The sequence below is a fragment of the Poecilia reticulata genome, chromosome 11 (assembly GCF_904066995.2).
Source record: "Poecilia reticulata chromosome 11, P_reticulata-male-v2, whole genome shotgun sequence".
Lineage (NCBI taxonomy): Eukaryota > Metazoa > Chordata > Actinopteri > Cyprinodontiformes > Poeciliidae > Poecilia > Poecilia reticulata.
In genome coordinates this window covers 666,943-683,491 of record NC_088840.1, presented here as the reverse complement: position 1 = coordinate 683,491, position 16,549 = coordinate 666,943, and the positions used below count along the sequence as shown (strand labels likewise).

The 16,549-nt window shown below is 42.3% G+C and overlaps 1 protein-coding gene and 1 long non-coding RNA gene across 6 annotated transcripts in view; one reads left to right on the top strand and one right to left on the bottom strand.

Moving 5' to 3' along the window:
* The window catches only part of LOC103472158 (uncharacterized), an 82,946-nt gene that overhangs the window by 44,111 nt on the left and 22,286 nt on the right, over window positions 1-16,549 (top strand). For 4 of the 5 annotated variants that reach the window (XR_014089681.1, XM_008421587.3, XM_008421584.3 and 1 more), the window contains exons 3-6: window positions 319-440; window positions 630-743; window positions 902-958; window positions 1,434-1,571. Coding sequence is in view for 4 of the 5 variants with exons in the window: in XM_008421587.3 (XP_008419809.1) it covers window positions 354-440; window positions 630-743; window positions 902-958; window positions 1,434-1,571 (396 nt within the window). In the remaining variant the exon portion in view is untranslated. The remainder of the gene's footprint in view (window positions 1-318; window positions 441-629; window positions 744-901; window positions 959-1,433; window positions 1,572-16,549) is intronic. The other variant, XM_008421585.3, reaches the window with a different exon arrangement.
* On the bottom strand, window positions 15,996-16,509 carry LOC145553622 (uncharacterized). Its single transcript, XR_014089682.1, has 2 exons — window positions 16,165-16,509; window positions 15,996-16,088 (listed from the first exon to the last, which is right to left on the bottom strand). It is a non-coding gene; the product is annotated as an uncharacterized LOC145553622 (long non-coding RNA).

Here is a 16,549-nt window from a genome sequence, read left to right as displayed (position 1 = left end):
TCATCTGGAGACACTGGCCAGCAGCCTCCACTTCCTAGCAGCACCAATTAGAGAGTCCAAAGACTTGCATGTCAGAGACCCAGAGGAAAAGGCCTTTGGCCGTAACACAACCATAAAAATCAAAACGTCAACAATAGTGATAGAAATATTAACAATAAAATAATATTCAGTGCAAAGTAGAATTCGATTTCTTATATGGGGGTCATAAGGGACCTGGATAATGGGCGCTGGCCAAAAACGATTGAGAAACACTGTCACCCTCAAAAATGGGTGGCAGGGTGGTAAACTTGTGTCCCTGTCTTTTTCTATTTTGTTTAGTCTTGTGACACCAACTGAGCTTCTTTACCAGCAGAATGGCTAACGATGATAAAGGTTCAGCACCAAGTCTCTCTGCACGCCAGCTCCAATCCCACCTCAAGATGGAGCCAAAGACTTTGGGGGTAAAAAGGCATTTGAATTTTGAAAGTTTAAAAGTGTAAAATTGTTTTTACACTTTAAAATTTAAAATTGTTTTTACACTTTGATAGTAAGGTATTTTTATTGAGTAATAAAATAGGGGGATTACACTTTTCATTTTGTTTTATAAATCTGTGATGATTACTTCCTGTATCCTTCTGTATCCTTTCCAGGCAATCCAAATAGTGATTGGAGCTTTGATCCTATGTCTTAGTGCCTCTGTGCTTCAACTCCATGAAGTACACTTCACTGGGGATGTAGCCCTGTTTCTCATTGTTGTCATACAGGTAAGACAATTGGAATTTTTAGTTAGCATATTTTTAACTGTGGCAAATTTTACTATATTTTATTGTGTTACTTATCTAAGACAAGATATTGGTGTGATCTTTATTTTTATTTTCTGTTGAAACAGCAGCCTAACCAGATTTTCTTGAAATGCCATCAGGTGACATTGTCTGGCTCAGTATTGGTCCATAGTGGAAGAAAACCAACAATGTTTTGGGTAAGTCTAAATAAAATCTAAACAGTCCTGACCGTCTTTAATACAAATCTGTCTGTCTGTCTGTCTGTCTGTCTGTCTGTCTGTCTGTCTGTCTGTCTGTCTGTCTGTCTGTCTGTCTGTCTGTCTGTCTGTCTGTCTGTCCATTCATCCATCCATCCATCATGTAGTGAGGCACATGGCTGGTGAGGCACTGACTTAATCATAATCAGATTTACAAATGTAGACCCCCCTGCCAATCCTTACAAACTAATTATAAATGGTGATTGCTTCTCCATTTTTCCTTTCATGAGCTAGAACAATTAACAATTGCCAATTGACTCCTAAGTATTATGTTTTCTTTGAGTAATGCACAGTCCAACTATGGAGTAAATTTACTTGGGCATCCATTGTTGAACTAGAAATATTTCCTAAAATTATGTTATTGGATGTCAACCAGAATAACGCTGCACATGAATGCTTCTATTTTTATTTGCAGGTAAAATGTGTCCTGGTGCTGCATCTGGTCAGTGCTGCATTTGCTACTGCTGCCCTGGGTCTTATGTCCAAACATCTCCCCTATCGCCAGGATTCTTACCACTGTGAACACTGCCGAAGACTAGAGCAACATGCTGTGGTATTGTGTTTAAAATATACAAAAATTATTTCCTTTCATTTTTACATTTTATTAACAGAAAAAACTCAGAATAAATAAACGCAGATGTTTCTAGCAATAATGACCCAGAAATCTACCAAATTTCCTGCATGAGGGAGCCAAGATTTGTCTTCTACGATGATGATTTATACTTAAAGTCTTGCCTGGTGTGAGACTGAAACAATGTTTGCAGGACAGAAAGATACCTTTTGTCTGATTAATATAGTCCCTAATAGGATTTAATCCATCCATCCATCCATCCATTTTCTTGCACCCTTTTTCCCTCAGTGGGGTCAGGAGGGGTGCTGGTGCCCATCTCCAGCCAACGTTTCGGGCGAGAGGCGGGGTACACCCTGGACAGGTCGCCAGTCTGTCGCAGGGCAACACAGAGACACACAGGACACACAGGACACACAACCATGCACACACACACTCACACCTAGGGGCAATTTAGAGAGGCCAATTAACCTAACAGTCATGTTTTTGGACTGTGGGAGGAAACCGGAGTACCCGGAGAAAACCCACGCACGCACAGGGAGAACATGCAAACTCCATGCAGAAAGACCCCAGGCCGGGAATCGAACCCAGAACCTTCTTGCTGCAAGGCAACAGCTCTACCACTGTGCAGCCCTGGGATTTAATCAAACTATAAAATATGTACAGTTAGAACTTTAGAGTTGTTCAATTGCCCCATTCACTACACGCATGAGAAACTGCCTTACCGATGCCAAAGGCCTTATAGAGACTTATTTGTTATGGAATAGCAAAGGTATTTTGATTCTCAAATTTATCTGAAGAGAGAAAATAACTTAAGAAGTGTTAAAATGTTGTGAAAGTTAATTAGTTGAAAAAAGTTTTTCTGTATTTTCTTATTTGAGGTAGTTGTTAGCACCACTCAATCACAAAGATTCTGGGTTGGATCTATATGATTTCTTTTATGTTGTCCTAATGACTACATAGGATTTCTCCATGTATTCTCAATTTTTTACACATTAAAAAACCTTCATATTTATTTGGTGACATGGGAGAAAAAAAAACATGTGGCAACGACTCGTTCAATTCATGGTAACAAAATTAAATGAAAAGTGAGTCAGTGACTAGCAGTTCATTGACTAGCAGTTGTCAACTGCTTTGCAAACATGGACAAGTCACTCATTTTGCTTTATTAATCTGAGAATGAAATGTCATCTTGTTCAGTCATTTGCAGTTAGGTATGGAGTAAGTGGTAGCAAGAGACACTTAATTCAAGTGCTCAAAAAGCACAAATATAAGGTATTTGACCCATTCTGTTCTCAGAGTTCTGTCAGAATAATTATTTTTGTTATGTGTTATTTCTTTCCTGAAGAGTTCTAAGTTTATTTACAAAGTATTTGAGAACAACATGATTCTCCAAAGTGGTGTATAATAAGTACCTGCTCTGTTCATTGTTACACTGTTACAGTTTGTAACCTTTGTTGTTCCTGTTCACAGCAGCAGGACTGTTTATCCCAACCTTTCTGACCAGAGCCTATTCTCTCCTCTCTGGTGTTCTGCTGTATGGGAGGCAGGGAGTGCGTAATTACGCACTCTAAGCTGAGACTGTTTTTTGTTATATGCGAGCAGATGCTTCATGGTGGTGGTCTGGATGGACCCAGTGAGGCATAGACTACATCCTGCTCCGCCGTTGTGTGTGTGATAATGTGAAATGTTTTGAAATAAATCACAAACATATTGCTGAGAGCAAAATCCCTGCAGGTTCCACCTCTGTCAAATCAGCTGATCTCACAGCAGTTTCCTCGCACACATTCCCCACGCACAGCGAGCAGGTGTTCTGACTACAGTCATGGCCAAAAGTTTTGAGAATGATTCAAATGTTAATTTTTACAAAGTCTACTGCTTCAGTTTTTATAATGGCAATTTGCATATACTCCAGAATGTTATAAAGAGTGATCAGCTTAATAGCAATTAATTGCAAAGTCAATATTTGCCTAGAAAATGAACTTTATCCTCCAAAACACATTTCAACTTAATTGCAGCCCTGCCTTAAAAGGACCAGCTAACATTGTTTCAGTGATTGCTCCATTAACACAGGTGTGGGTGTTGATGAGGACAAGGCTTGAGATCAATCTGTCATGATTAAGTAAGAATGACACCACTGGATCCTTTAAAAAAAGGCTGGTGCTTGGCATCATTGTTTCTCTTCTGTGAACCATGGTTATCTCTAAAGAAACACGTGCAGTCATCATTGCACCGCACCAAAATGGCCTAACAGGGAAGAGTATCGCAGCTAGAAAGATTGCACCTCAGTCAACAATCTATCGCATCATGAAGAACTTCAAGGAGAGAGTTGTTGCCAAAAAGGCACCAGGGCGCCCAAGAAAGACCAGCAAGCGCCAGGACCGTCTCTTAAAAGTGTTTCAGCTGCGGGATCGGGCAACCAGCAGTGCAGAGCTTGCTCAGAAATGCCGGTGTGAGTGCATCTGCACGCACTGTGAGGCGGAGACTCTTGGAGCAAGGCCTGGTCTCAAGGAGGGCAGCAAAGAAGCCACTTCTCTCCAGGAAAAACATCAGGGACAGACTGATATTCTGCAAAAGGTACAGGGAGTGGACAGCTGAGGACTGGGGTAAAGTCATTTTCTCTGATGAATCCCCTTTCCGATTGTTTGGGACATCTGGAAAACAGCTTGTTCAGAGAAGACGAGGTGAGCGCTACCACCATTCTTGTCTCATGCCAACTGTAAAACATCCTGAAACCATTCATGTGTGGGGTTGCTTCTCAGCCAAGGGAGCCGGCTCTCTCACAGTCTTGTCTAAAAACACAGCCATGAATAAAGAATGGTACCAGAATGTCCCCCGAGAGCAACTTCTCCCAACCGTCCAAGAGCAGTTTGGTGATGAACAATGCCTTTTCCAGCATGATGGAGCACCTTGCCATAAAGCAATGGTGATAACTAACTGGCTCAGGGAACAAAACATGTTCCCTGAGCCGCCAGGGAACATGGCTCAGGGAAATGGCCTGGAAACTCCCCAGATCTTAATCCCATTGAAAACTTGTGGTCAATCATCAAGAGACGGGTGGACAAACAAAAACCTAGGAATTCTGACACAATGCAAGCATTGATTGTGCAAGAATGGACTGGTATCAGTCAGGATTTGGTCCAGAAGTTGATTGAGAGCATGCCAGGGAGAATTGCAGAGGTCCTGAAGAAGAAGGGTCAACACTGCAAATACTGACTTGCTGCATTAACTAATTTTGTCAATAAAAGCTTTTGTTACTCATATTAAGATTGCAATTGTATTTCTGTATGTGATGAAAACATCTGACATACACACATGAAAACCAGAGGGCAGCAGATCATGTGAAAATATATTTGTGTCATTCTCAAAACTTTTGGCCATGACTGTATCCATCATACCCGTCAATACAGCATACCTTATGCGCATGCGCACATCGATGTTACGTCACATATTGTTTACTCAGCAGATTTCTTATAAGTCCGTCATACCTGTGTGTTGTATTTCTCAGATATAGCAGCTTAATTTTTTATTTAAGCTTAATTTTTTAATTAAGCTTAATTTTTAATGTTAATCAGACATATTAACATAAATGACTTTTGCTGTTTCCAATTTCGTTACCATACTGTAAACAAGACATTAGTCCCGTTTAGCATCACTATTACTACAAATACTGTTTAACTACAAATTTCGTCTCGGGCGGGATATTTGGTCCCTATAGCTAATCTACCTTTTTAATATTTCAATATTTCTTTAGAAAACTGCGCGGAATATGTCCTAGAAAAAAAATGGCATGAATATCGCTGGATGCCGACCGAAGCTGTTAGGCAACAAGCAGAACAACACTTCTTTCTGGACACTGCATGGAAATAACTAATTTTTCTTATTTACATTTTTTTATTTATCGTAAACGTCCGAGAAATAAAACACTCCCGGTCAGAAAGACGCATTTAGTTCAGTGTCGATGAGATGATATTCAGAAAGTATTCTTTTATTGATTGATTTTAGTTGCCTCTGCGATGAACTCTTTGCGTAAAATCTATCATGTCCACGCATGTGCACCAGTCAAGGGTGTTAATTATAACCTGTCAAATGACCGATGAGATTTTAATTTTCCTGTTGTTTTAAAAAATAACCGGTCAAATACGGAAAATTTTCCGTTAACGCGACCTCTGGTCTCAGTGGATAAGTCTGCCTCTTCTGAGCAGTCTGAATCTGAGAGCGCGTTTTGTGAACAGTCAAAGCCTACTGTGATTCCGGCAGCTTCGCACTCATCTCACTTTGTGAGTGGCGACTGATTGTTATTTGTCCAGCAGCGGTCCGTGCCGAAATGGCGTGTTAAGCACCCTGACTACCGGGGATGGCGGTAGGAGCTCTGATTTGGCTATAGTTCATGCGAACCACAGCACCTAACCATGAATGCACGCCTGCTTTCAGAACATTATGCAGAGTGGCGGTGCGCATGCTCCTTGGATAGGTGGATGGATCGACTAATCAGCAGGGGTTACAGCTGCGATTTGGAGGCAGCCGCCTTGGAGATGCTTCTACCATCTCTAGCCCAGGACCGCTCCCCTGTCAGAGTGGCAGGAACTTGTGCCGAAATGTGTAATTTCCACAGTTCCCCAGGGAGAAGCAAATGCAGTGTTTTATTTCCGCTATTTTCTGGTCCTCAAAAAAAGGAGGAGTGAGACCATCTGTTGGAAATGCACGATCTGTCCCTGTTCAACAACTCTATGGTGGAGAGGTCATTCCAAATGCTGACAAGGTGCTGGAAAATGTTCACCAGGATGACTGGTTCACCTCCATAGATTTTAAAGACGCAAACTTCCACATCCCCATCATCCTGAAACATCTGCAAAGTATCTGCGTTTCTCCTTCCAGGGGACCCATTCTCTCGCGGGGTTATTCGGGGGTTATTCTCTCGCCCCGCGCACATTTTCCAAATGTGTGGAAACAGCGCTGCAGCCACTGCACACGGCAGGGATGAGAGTCCTTTTCTGGCTCGGTCCAGAGAGGAAGCCGACATTCAGACCCAGAAGCTGGCAACACATCTGCTGAGCCTGGGATTTTCCATTAACTGGGAAAAGAGTTCGGCTATTTCGTCCCAGATGATCGTTTCTCTCGCCCCGCGCACGTTTTCCAAATGTGTGGAAAAAGCGCTGCAGCCACTGTATGTCTCGGGGATAAGAGTCCTCTTCTATCTGGACGACCTGCTTTTACGGCTCGGTCCAGAGAGGAACACATCACATCTGCTGAAACTGAGATTTTCCATCAACTGGGAAAAGAGTTTGGCTATTTTGTCCCAGATGATCGTTTATCTGGGAGTGGAGCTGAACTCAGTTATGATGAGAGTCCCATTAGCACAGCCGAGAATCGAGGCTCTTTCAGCGCAGCTCTGCCGTGTCAGGCCTCGCAGCGTAGGCAGATCTGTCAGTCACGTGGCTGCTGGTGATGATGTCAACGACTCACATGGTGATTCCGCTGGGTTTATTACACATGAGAAGCCTTCAAAGATGGTTCACTCGCCTGCGCATAGATCTTGTGTGCAAGAAGAGGCGCATGATCTCTGTTCCTCCTTCAGTGGGAGCCAATCTGACTCAATGGGGAAGCTCCAGCATTCTGGCAGAGGAAGCTCCCCTCAGCAGAGCTACGTCACACCTATTGGTGTTCACAGGCGCATCCCTGTCAGGATGGGGAGGAACGCGTCTGTCTCAGGTGGTTGGAACACAGTGGCCAGACGACATGACTCTTCGACATGACTCTTTAGCAGTGGCGCAACTACACATTATTCAGGTGGATGCAAAAACATAGATCGGCGCCCCCCCCGACCGAGGGACGGAACGTCAGGGTGAAGGAGCGACGCTCACTCAGCACCCCCCCCCCCCCCCCCCCCCCCCCCCGAGAGGCGACGATACGTGAAGGGTAAAACTCGCTACATTTACCTCGTTATGTGCGCGAGGTGAAGGAGCGTAAGGCGCGCATTAGTGTACGGGAAAACATCATCGGCGCGCCGCCCCCTCCAGACGGGGTTTTGGCGCCCCCTCTGGTGCTGCGCCCCTATGCGTTGCATACCCTGCATACCCACTTTTTGCGCCACTGCTCTTTAGCACATGCTACTAGCATGTGCTAAATCAGTGGTCCACCTTTTTATTACCGCGGACCGGTCAAGACATTTTGTTGCGGCCCGTGATAGGGGTGGGGTGGGGGGGGGGGGGTGAACAGTCAGATAAGGCTTCTGTATGTTGGTGTTCTCACTAAATCCTGAATATATCCAATTTGGGTTGTCTACGAGTTTTTTATCGCAGCCTGTGGGGTTTTTCCTGTCTGGGAACGAGAATACAACCTTTTGAAAATGACAGGTAGCCAATCACAAAGCGCGGTGACGCAAGAACAGAGGGGAATCCCAAACAGCTGACGTGTCGCGCAACTGAGAGTCTGGTGGATATTGGAGATGATATGTGGAAATGTTTGTTATTAAATCTAAAAGTCATTATTATGTTTATTCAGTTAAAAATGTTAACTATGAAAAAACATTTATCCACCTCCAAATCAATAGTGCAGCAAATAGAGCGGCTGCTCCCGTCGTCTTTTATCCACCGCCTTTTCTTTTTATTACGTCTTTTATCTCTTAAAATGAGTCCACAAACTATCACTATTGCTTCTACATCTTCATCCGTGTTTGGTTATTCTAAATTCCTGCTATGTTAGGGGTTTTACTGGATTATCCTCTGGAATCGGGATGTTCGTGACTGGAATCGGTTCGTGTTCCTCCTGCCTTGGACACACGAACCGATCGAACCCGTTGTACTTTTATCAGCTCTGTGATCACAGAGGTTTGGAGAATCGGCCGACAATTCTTAAATCTTTTCGTCTAAACCAGACTTAAGACTCAAAAGCTCTACTCATCTTCTCTTGACCGCAGCCCAAACGCTCTGACTCTGGTCGCTATGGTAATGTTTATATAGCTATCCCTTCAAAATAATGTACAGATGCGCCACAAAAACGAACATTTTACTTTCGTGAAAATTTTAACTCACAATACTGACTAACGGGAGCCCTGAGCTTGTTTCTCTGCAACGAGACGGTCCCATCTGGGAGTGATGGGAGACAATGACACCCGAAGTGCTGCTTATATCCACAGCCTGCTTGGTCTCTACGTGGCGAAGCAGCTTGAAGCTTCATTGCCTCATTAGTAGCCGGTCGCCGCATGTTACGCAGAGCGACTTGTAATGTGGGACTCACCTACCGGTCCGGGATAAATCCATTCTCCTGTCTCTTCTCTGGGCTTTTTCCCCTTTGCAAATGTGGTGGGATGGTGTTCCACCCTCCCCCACGCTGTACATCGGGTGTAGCGAGAGGTGCACCACTGATTGGTGGGCGGGGCAGATGCCTTTAAAGCTGGGCAAGCCGCTGCGAGGTGTGTGTGTCCTTGTTTCCTCCACTGTCTGCACAATTGGCGGCTACATGTTGGCGGTGTTTGATCAGCTCGTCTGATATTCTAAGTGTCATTTTTGCTATCCGGGGCTGGGATCGTGTTTGATGAATAACTTGATCCATCACTTCTTTCAGTCTGTTTGCTAGCACCTTTGACAACAGTTTATAGTCTGTACACAACAGAGAAACAGATCGCCAGTTTTTAATCTCCTGGAGAGCACTCTTCTTCTGTAGCAGAGTGAGAACTGCTCTCCTGCAGCTCTGAGGTAGAAATCTTTCAGCAAAACTCTCCTCAAAAACCTCCAGCAGGTCAACGCAAAGGTCAGACCAGAAAGCTTTGTAAAATTCACTTGGAAGTCCATCGATGCCAGGTGCTTTTCCTCCTTCCATACTTTGCAGTGCAGCATGAATCTCCTCAAGAGTTATATGTTCCTCCAACTCCTTGGCAAAGTCTAAAGAAATTCTTGGAAGATCATTGCAAAAATCATTGAAACTGTCTTCATCTTTGATGTATTCAGAGCTGTACAGATCTGCATAGAAATCTGCTGCTGTTCGCCTGATGTCATCGTCTGTAGTCAAAAGAACATCCGCAGAAGATTTCAAACCATGCATAAACTTGCACTTTCCTTGCTTTTCCAATGAGAAGAAAAACTTTGTTGGAGCATCCATTAAAGCAACCTTCTGAAATCGGCATCAAACTAGCGCTCCCTGTGTTTTTGAACCCAGCAATCCAGTCAAAGCAGCTTTTTTTGACTTGAGGTTCTCAACAACACCTCGGTCTCCTGTGGATTGTGCAGAAGCCTGCAACTCCACTATTTCAATCTCCAGATCTCTAATAGACTTGGTTAAACCAGATGAAACATTGACAGTGTACTGTTGACATAGTTCCTTAATTTCAATTTTCCCACGATCCCACCACTGTCTTAAAGATGCAAAATCCTCTTTTCTAGTTTTGTGCACTCTCCAAAAAGACATAAAATCCTCCTTAAAATTAGTGTCCAATAACAAAGCCACATTAAAAAGCCAATAGGCAGACTTATGTTTGATATTGGCAATAAAAACATTGCAAGAAACCAAAGCATGATCCGAAAAGCTTACAGGATGGATGGTACAGTTTTTAAAAATTCCAAAATTATGTCTAAAACTATCAATTCTATCCAACCTCGCTGCAGAAAAAAAATTACCTGCATTTTTAGCCCATGTATATTGTATCTTTTCAGTATGCATTTCTCTCCAAACATCAACCAAAAAAAAACAAATCAATCAAATGTTTCAAGAAAGTTGTCGAGGCTGGATGAGGTTCAAAATTATTCCTATGCTATTCCTATATGTTAGTGTGACCACAGTCGATGTAGTTTTTTTTCCCAATGCAATTTACAGTTGCATATTTATCTGTTTATTCTGGTGATTATGTGGATTGTACGCCAGCTTGTTTAAAATAATTTTAACCGAAAGAAAATAAAATGCAATTGAGTATTCTGTCATTTAAAAACTTAAGGGTAAGAATAGATTATGACAGGAATTTTTTGACACTGCGGAGTATACAATGTATACATTTCACACCCGAATGTATACTCTTATTGTGAAGGGGAGAAGGTGAGGTGAGAAAACACCAACGGTTGTACTACATTCTATTTTTGGTTTGGATTAAAGTCTGAGAATAAAACAAGACTCAAATTATATTTTCGTCTTTTTCTGCTGATTTCCACAACACCGCGTTAAAATGACAGACCCAGTGATCTGGGTCCCACCCCCGCATCCAATGCACCAATCAAAGGCTAACTTCAAACCAGCCCGGTCTGGCTGGCCCGATTGGAACTGCAGCTTTCAGGGTATTTACTTGACAGTCAGTGGTTGGAAAATTTGGTTTTCCAGTTTTTCCAAATGTGGCGGGACAGTGTGATCAAAATGGGCAACTTGAATTTAAGACCACTATTTTAATGATAAGATTGCAATAACTCCACTTGAAAAGTTACTTGGCACACAGACCCGCTACAGATGAGGCTTGAGACAATCTCACCCAATTCAATAATTTTATTTATTGCACAATTGTTTTCAGTTTAGTCAAAAAATATACCAATTTAAAACCACTCACACATTAAAAGACGGTTATGGCTCAACTCAGAGATGGTAGTGCAAATCAGGGTAGTGACCTAAAAAAGAAACAGCAAACGAAACAGCAAGAATAAAAGAAAATCGTCCAAACCAGAAAGAGTACCAAAACTCGCAAAGTCCACCACCAACACCGTGAGCAGGCTGTTCCTGTCAAAATAAAGGAAAAGGAAACAACATTCAAATTACATACATTCATTTACAATTATACAGATCAATCCACAACAAATCATCAAGCAGCAACAGTTCAAATTAAGGATCCGTCCAGGGACAAACCACCACGCCGCAGAAGACGCCAACCACAGTGGCACTAGAAGAATCAGTCCGAGATGGTCACCACCAAGCCCAAATCAGCCACCCTGGACAAGTGGCAGGAGCCAGCTTTACCCCTATGCCAAGCCGTTTTAACATAAATTTGGTGTCGTCTGACTATCCGTAATTACATTCCAGATGTCTAAAAATGCATTTTGACTAGACAAAACTACATTTTGACTATCCGGAATTTAAGATAATTTAAGATATCTGTCTTTACATTCTGACTAGTAAGAATAATAATTCAAGATATCTTCAATTACATTTTGACTATTCAAAATTCCTTTCAAGATATCTTGAATGACGTCACTGGATCTGACAATTGACGGGACAATATCCGTAATTACGATTTAAGCAGTGTTGTAGTACTCGAGATTGGTCTTGGTCTCGAGACCGGTCTCAAGACCATTTTTTGATGGTCTCGGACTCGACCGCATTTGGTCTCGGGCGCTGAGGACTCAGCATTTTATTTCAAGACCAGTCAAGACCGCAACTGTGAAAATATCACGAAACGTACAGCATACTATTTGTTAACATCTTTGTTTTCAGTGGATGCAAAACGCACCGATTAAAATCCAAGCAATAACGTGTTTCTGTTACTCCCTCTCCCCCTCCACACCTTTCACTCGCACGCAGCTCTGAGACATGTGCAGTGGTTTCCTCTGAGTGGCAGAAGATGTCCTTCTAATCGTCAATAATAGAATAGCGCTGCATAAATCATAAGAAATCCGATGGCGACAGCTAACTCAGCAGTGCTTCGCTTTCACAGATGGTGGGGACTAGGTCTAACTTTTTTCGTCACTTAGAAAAGAAGCTCAAAGAAAAGTAAGCTCCGTCGACGTGATGTTAGCAAAGCTAGCTGTACAGAGACACATAAGCATTTGTGATGGATAAAAGTTTTCACTCACTGCACTGAATTATTGTGCGGAGGTGTTGACTGACTTATCGCATATTTGGAACAACGCCGTCTCCAAAAGTCTGCAATATAGTGATGTGACATTCAGGAACAGTCCGATTCTTCTGCACGGCTCTTTATACTTAGAAAATAGTACTGGAGTGACACTGAGAGCCGTTCTTTGTTCTTGCAATGCTTTGCGTACACTGCAGTAGCTATCATTATTTTATTTAATCATGTACATTGATATTTTTTTAATTAACAAATAAATAAAACAAGAAAGAATGAGCACGCAGGGCATGCACATTGCTCTATAATTGTTTTCGTTCAAAGTGGCAGTTGTAATGTCTGCCATGGTGTCAGACTACCTGGCTTCATGTAGAGGGAGAGAGGGTGAAACAGTCAGGGTGAGCACGTTGTGCTTGGTTACTTCTTTGTTGCTCCTTGGTCAGTGTTCATAGTCGAGCATTATTTACCGTCAGGGCATTGCCTCAATTGCTATGTTTAATGGTGCAGACAGTGACATGAGCATTATGGGCAAACACCCAGGGTGTTTTCTTTTTAGGGATGGCACGAGACCACCGCGGATTGTAGCACAAAGATGGAAGCACTTCATTTTAATATTGGTCAAATTTATTAGGCATTTAATATCTAGGTGTTTTTATGGCAATATGGATCTTTCAGATCAATTTGAGAAGCAATTTTGATCATATTTCACATTTTATCGTGTCATTTAGCACAGGCCGCTGGTCCTGGTCTTGGTCTTGACTCGGTCTCGACTTCCCTTGGTCTTGGTCTCGGACCCTAAAAGTCTTGGTCTTGTCTCGGTCTCAATACGCTCTGGTCTTGGTCTTGTCTTGGTCTCGGATTAGGTGGTCTTGACCACAACACTGGATTTAAGATATCATGAACGTAATTATCACTACCGTATTTTCCGCACTATAAGGCGCACCTAAAAACCTTCAATTTCCTCAAAAGCCAACAGTGCGCCTTATAATCCGGTGCGCCTTATATATGGACGAATATTGAGCCACAACAGGTCTAGTAACTACGGTAAGTAGCCGCCGACTTCATTTTCCCCCGCAGAAGAAGCAGCGTGCGGTGCATGCTGTGATAGTTGCCAAAAAACTGGTTTGTTAATAAAGTTTGACTGACCGACATGATAATCAGGTCGTCTGCAGGTCATGTAGCACCATGTTCTCCACAAACATACTGTGCGCGAACGGAGAAGGGTGACCATCGTCCGGCCACGCCCCGACCCAGTCGCCGAAGGCTCTCCTCGCCGACCAGAGTCAGACTGTTTTGTTGACATTCTTTATGTCAACAAAGTAGCTTTAGACATTCATCCGGGGTGCTTCGACTAGGGTCACCAAGGGACCAGCCCCTATACATTTAAAGCCGGGGGCAAGGGAAGAGAGACAGAGACTGCGGCGGCAGCGTGTCGGTTGGTCTGTGTTAACCAGAAAGCAGTTGGGCACAATATCGCAACACCAAAACCATGAGTGAAACAAAGACTGGTGCAGACTACTATATAAAGTACTCGGGGACCACTTCTTTATTATTATACATCCATATTTGTAGAGAACGGAACCCGTATAGGTTCAATACAGGACAGCAACCGTAACTGTAGCGTCTATTCCATGCGCCTTATAATGCGGTGCGCCTTATATATGAAAAATGTTTTAAAATGGGCCATTCATTGAAGGTGCGCCTTATAATCCGGTGCACCTTGTAGTGCGGAAAATGCGGTAGTCAAAATTACAATTTTAGATATCTGAATTAAAAATTACGTGAAAGCCCCTTTGTGGTGTCCAAACAGTTGCCTGCAGAATTGTATGTTTCCTGCACAAAATTGTCAGTAAATACCACAAAGAGCTCGCCAATGTTGGAAATGCGGAGATAGCAAAACTAAATGAACTATAAGACTGCTTCTGATATCTGCAAAGAATTTCCTGTTTATTCATTTCCAAAGAATAGATAGATAGATAAATCTTTATTGTCATTGTCACAAGAACAACGAAATTTAAAAATTGCCGTAAGTCAGTGCATATGCTAAAAAAAAAGAAAACTTGTGTCACACTTTACATATACTGTAAGAAATACATAACAAGTAGGTGATAAAATAAAACTAATAAATAAGAATAACCACATTCTCACACACATCATTCATAATGATTAATGGTTATTTGATTGCATTTAGTTTTGTTATTGCTGTAGGATAAAAACTGTCTCTGAATCGGTTGGTTCTTGTTCTGATTGCTCTGCATCGTCTGCCTGAAGGCATCAGTGTAAACAGAGAATATCCGGGGTGAGAAGTGTCCTTTGTGATGAGTTGTGCCTTTTTTAGACAGCGGTCACTGTGCAAGTCCTCCAGTGAGGGGAGAGAACAGCCAATGATTTTTTGGGCTGTATTCACAACCCTTTGTAGAGCTTTCCTTTAAGCCGCAGTGCTGTTGTTATACCATACGCAGATACAATAAGTCAGTATGCTCTCTATGGAGCACCTGTAAAAGGACACCAGCAGTTTCTCCTTGATGTTGTTCTTCCTGAGAACCCTCAGGAAGTAAAGTCTTTGCTGGGCCTTTTTTATCAGCTCGAAGGTGTTCACGTTCCATGTGAGGCCCTGCTCAATGTGGACCCCCAGAAAACGAAAGTCAGCTACCCTTTCCACACATTTTCCCCCAATGTGTAGTGGTTTGATGTCCGTTCTTTTCCTCCTGTAATCTATTATGAGTTCTTTTGTCTTTGTGCTGTTGAGGAGCCGAATACACTTAAAAATAGCTTTGAAAAGCTAAAATTGCTATTGTCAAACCATTTTCAACATGAAAGTGGTGCATTTTCAAACATCTTTTTTTGTTTTTTCTATTTTTAAAAAACAAAATTTTAAAGTTTTATTAAACTTTAAAATTGCTACGCAAGTCAGGGACGTTTTGACTAGACAGAATACATATTCAAGATATCAGTAATGTCATTCTGACTAGTCAAAATGTCAATTTAAACTGTACAAGTCAAGATATCTTGAATTCATTTAGAGATATCTTAAAAGGAATTTTGACTAGTCAAAATTACAATTCAAGATATCTTTAATTTAATTTTGTCTAGTCATTATTTGCTTTTAAGATATCTATAATTTAGTTTTCACTAGTCAAAACTACACATCTATCTAAAAATACATTTAAGATATCTTGAATTATCTTGTCATTAGAGATATCTTGAATTTACTTTATGACTAGTCATAATTTAATTGTAGATATCTGAAATATGCATTTCAGATAGTCAGTAATTCATTTTAGATATCTTGAAGTCTCCATACAAGTCAATGGTAAATCTGACGTCACTTCGACTAGTCAGAATGTAATTTGAGAATAGTTATTTTGTCTAGTCGAAATATAATTAGAGATATCGTAAATCGCTGAAACGCCTAGTCACAAAACAATTTGAGATATCTGGAACGTAAGGTCGGTAAAACCAAATTTATGTTAAAATGGCCTGCCATATTACACCGACCAAGACGGCGGGCATGAGGCCAGCAACCAGGACAACAGGTAGGCAACTGCTTGTCTTCAGGTAACCAAGACAATAGGCATGTCATGCTGGGTTTTAATTTCTGAGCCCACATGCAGAAACTCACAGAGAGGCAGAATAAAATATTTAAGATATCTGTTTGATGTCAGATAGATGTTTTAATGACAGTGATCAAAAAAGGTCAAAACATCCGCAGTCGGGAAGCTGCAGCAGGAAGACTGGCATGGCTGCACACAAAAGGAGAGTGGAGGTGAGTTTAATGATCGTAGGAAAACAGGCTACTAGTATGGGTTCGGAGCTTACTTGTAGTAATGAGTTCGGGTCGGGGAAGGGTTCCGCTACCAGGTTGCGGTTTGGATCGGAGGCTGACTCTGAGAGGGATGAGGGACGGACAGACTCGTGAGAGAGAGAGAGACCCCAAGAGCTTCGGGGCGGGCTCCAGGTGGAGACGCGCTGAGGGCTCTTAAACAGAGGGATGTGGGCGGACTCCGGTTACCGGTGAGTATAGCTGCCAGCGTAGTGAATGGAATCCCCTCTGGGTTTGAAAACGGGAAGTCTCCGAGGAAACTTGAAGATGTCCTGGAAGAAGTCACAAAACAACAGGTAAGGTCTTGAAGGCAACTTGAAACAATCTCAATGAGACAAATAGTAGAGAGGCTGGAGGTACCACAATAGGTAAAACACTCTG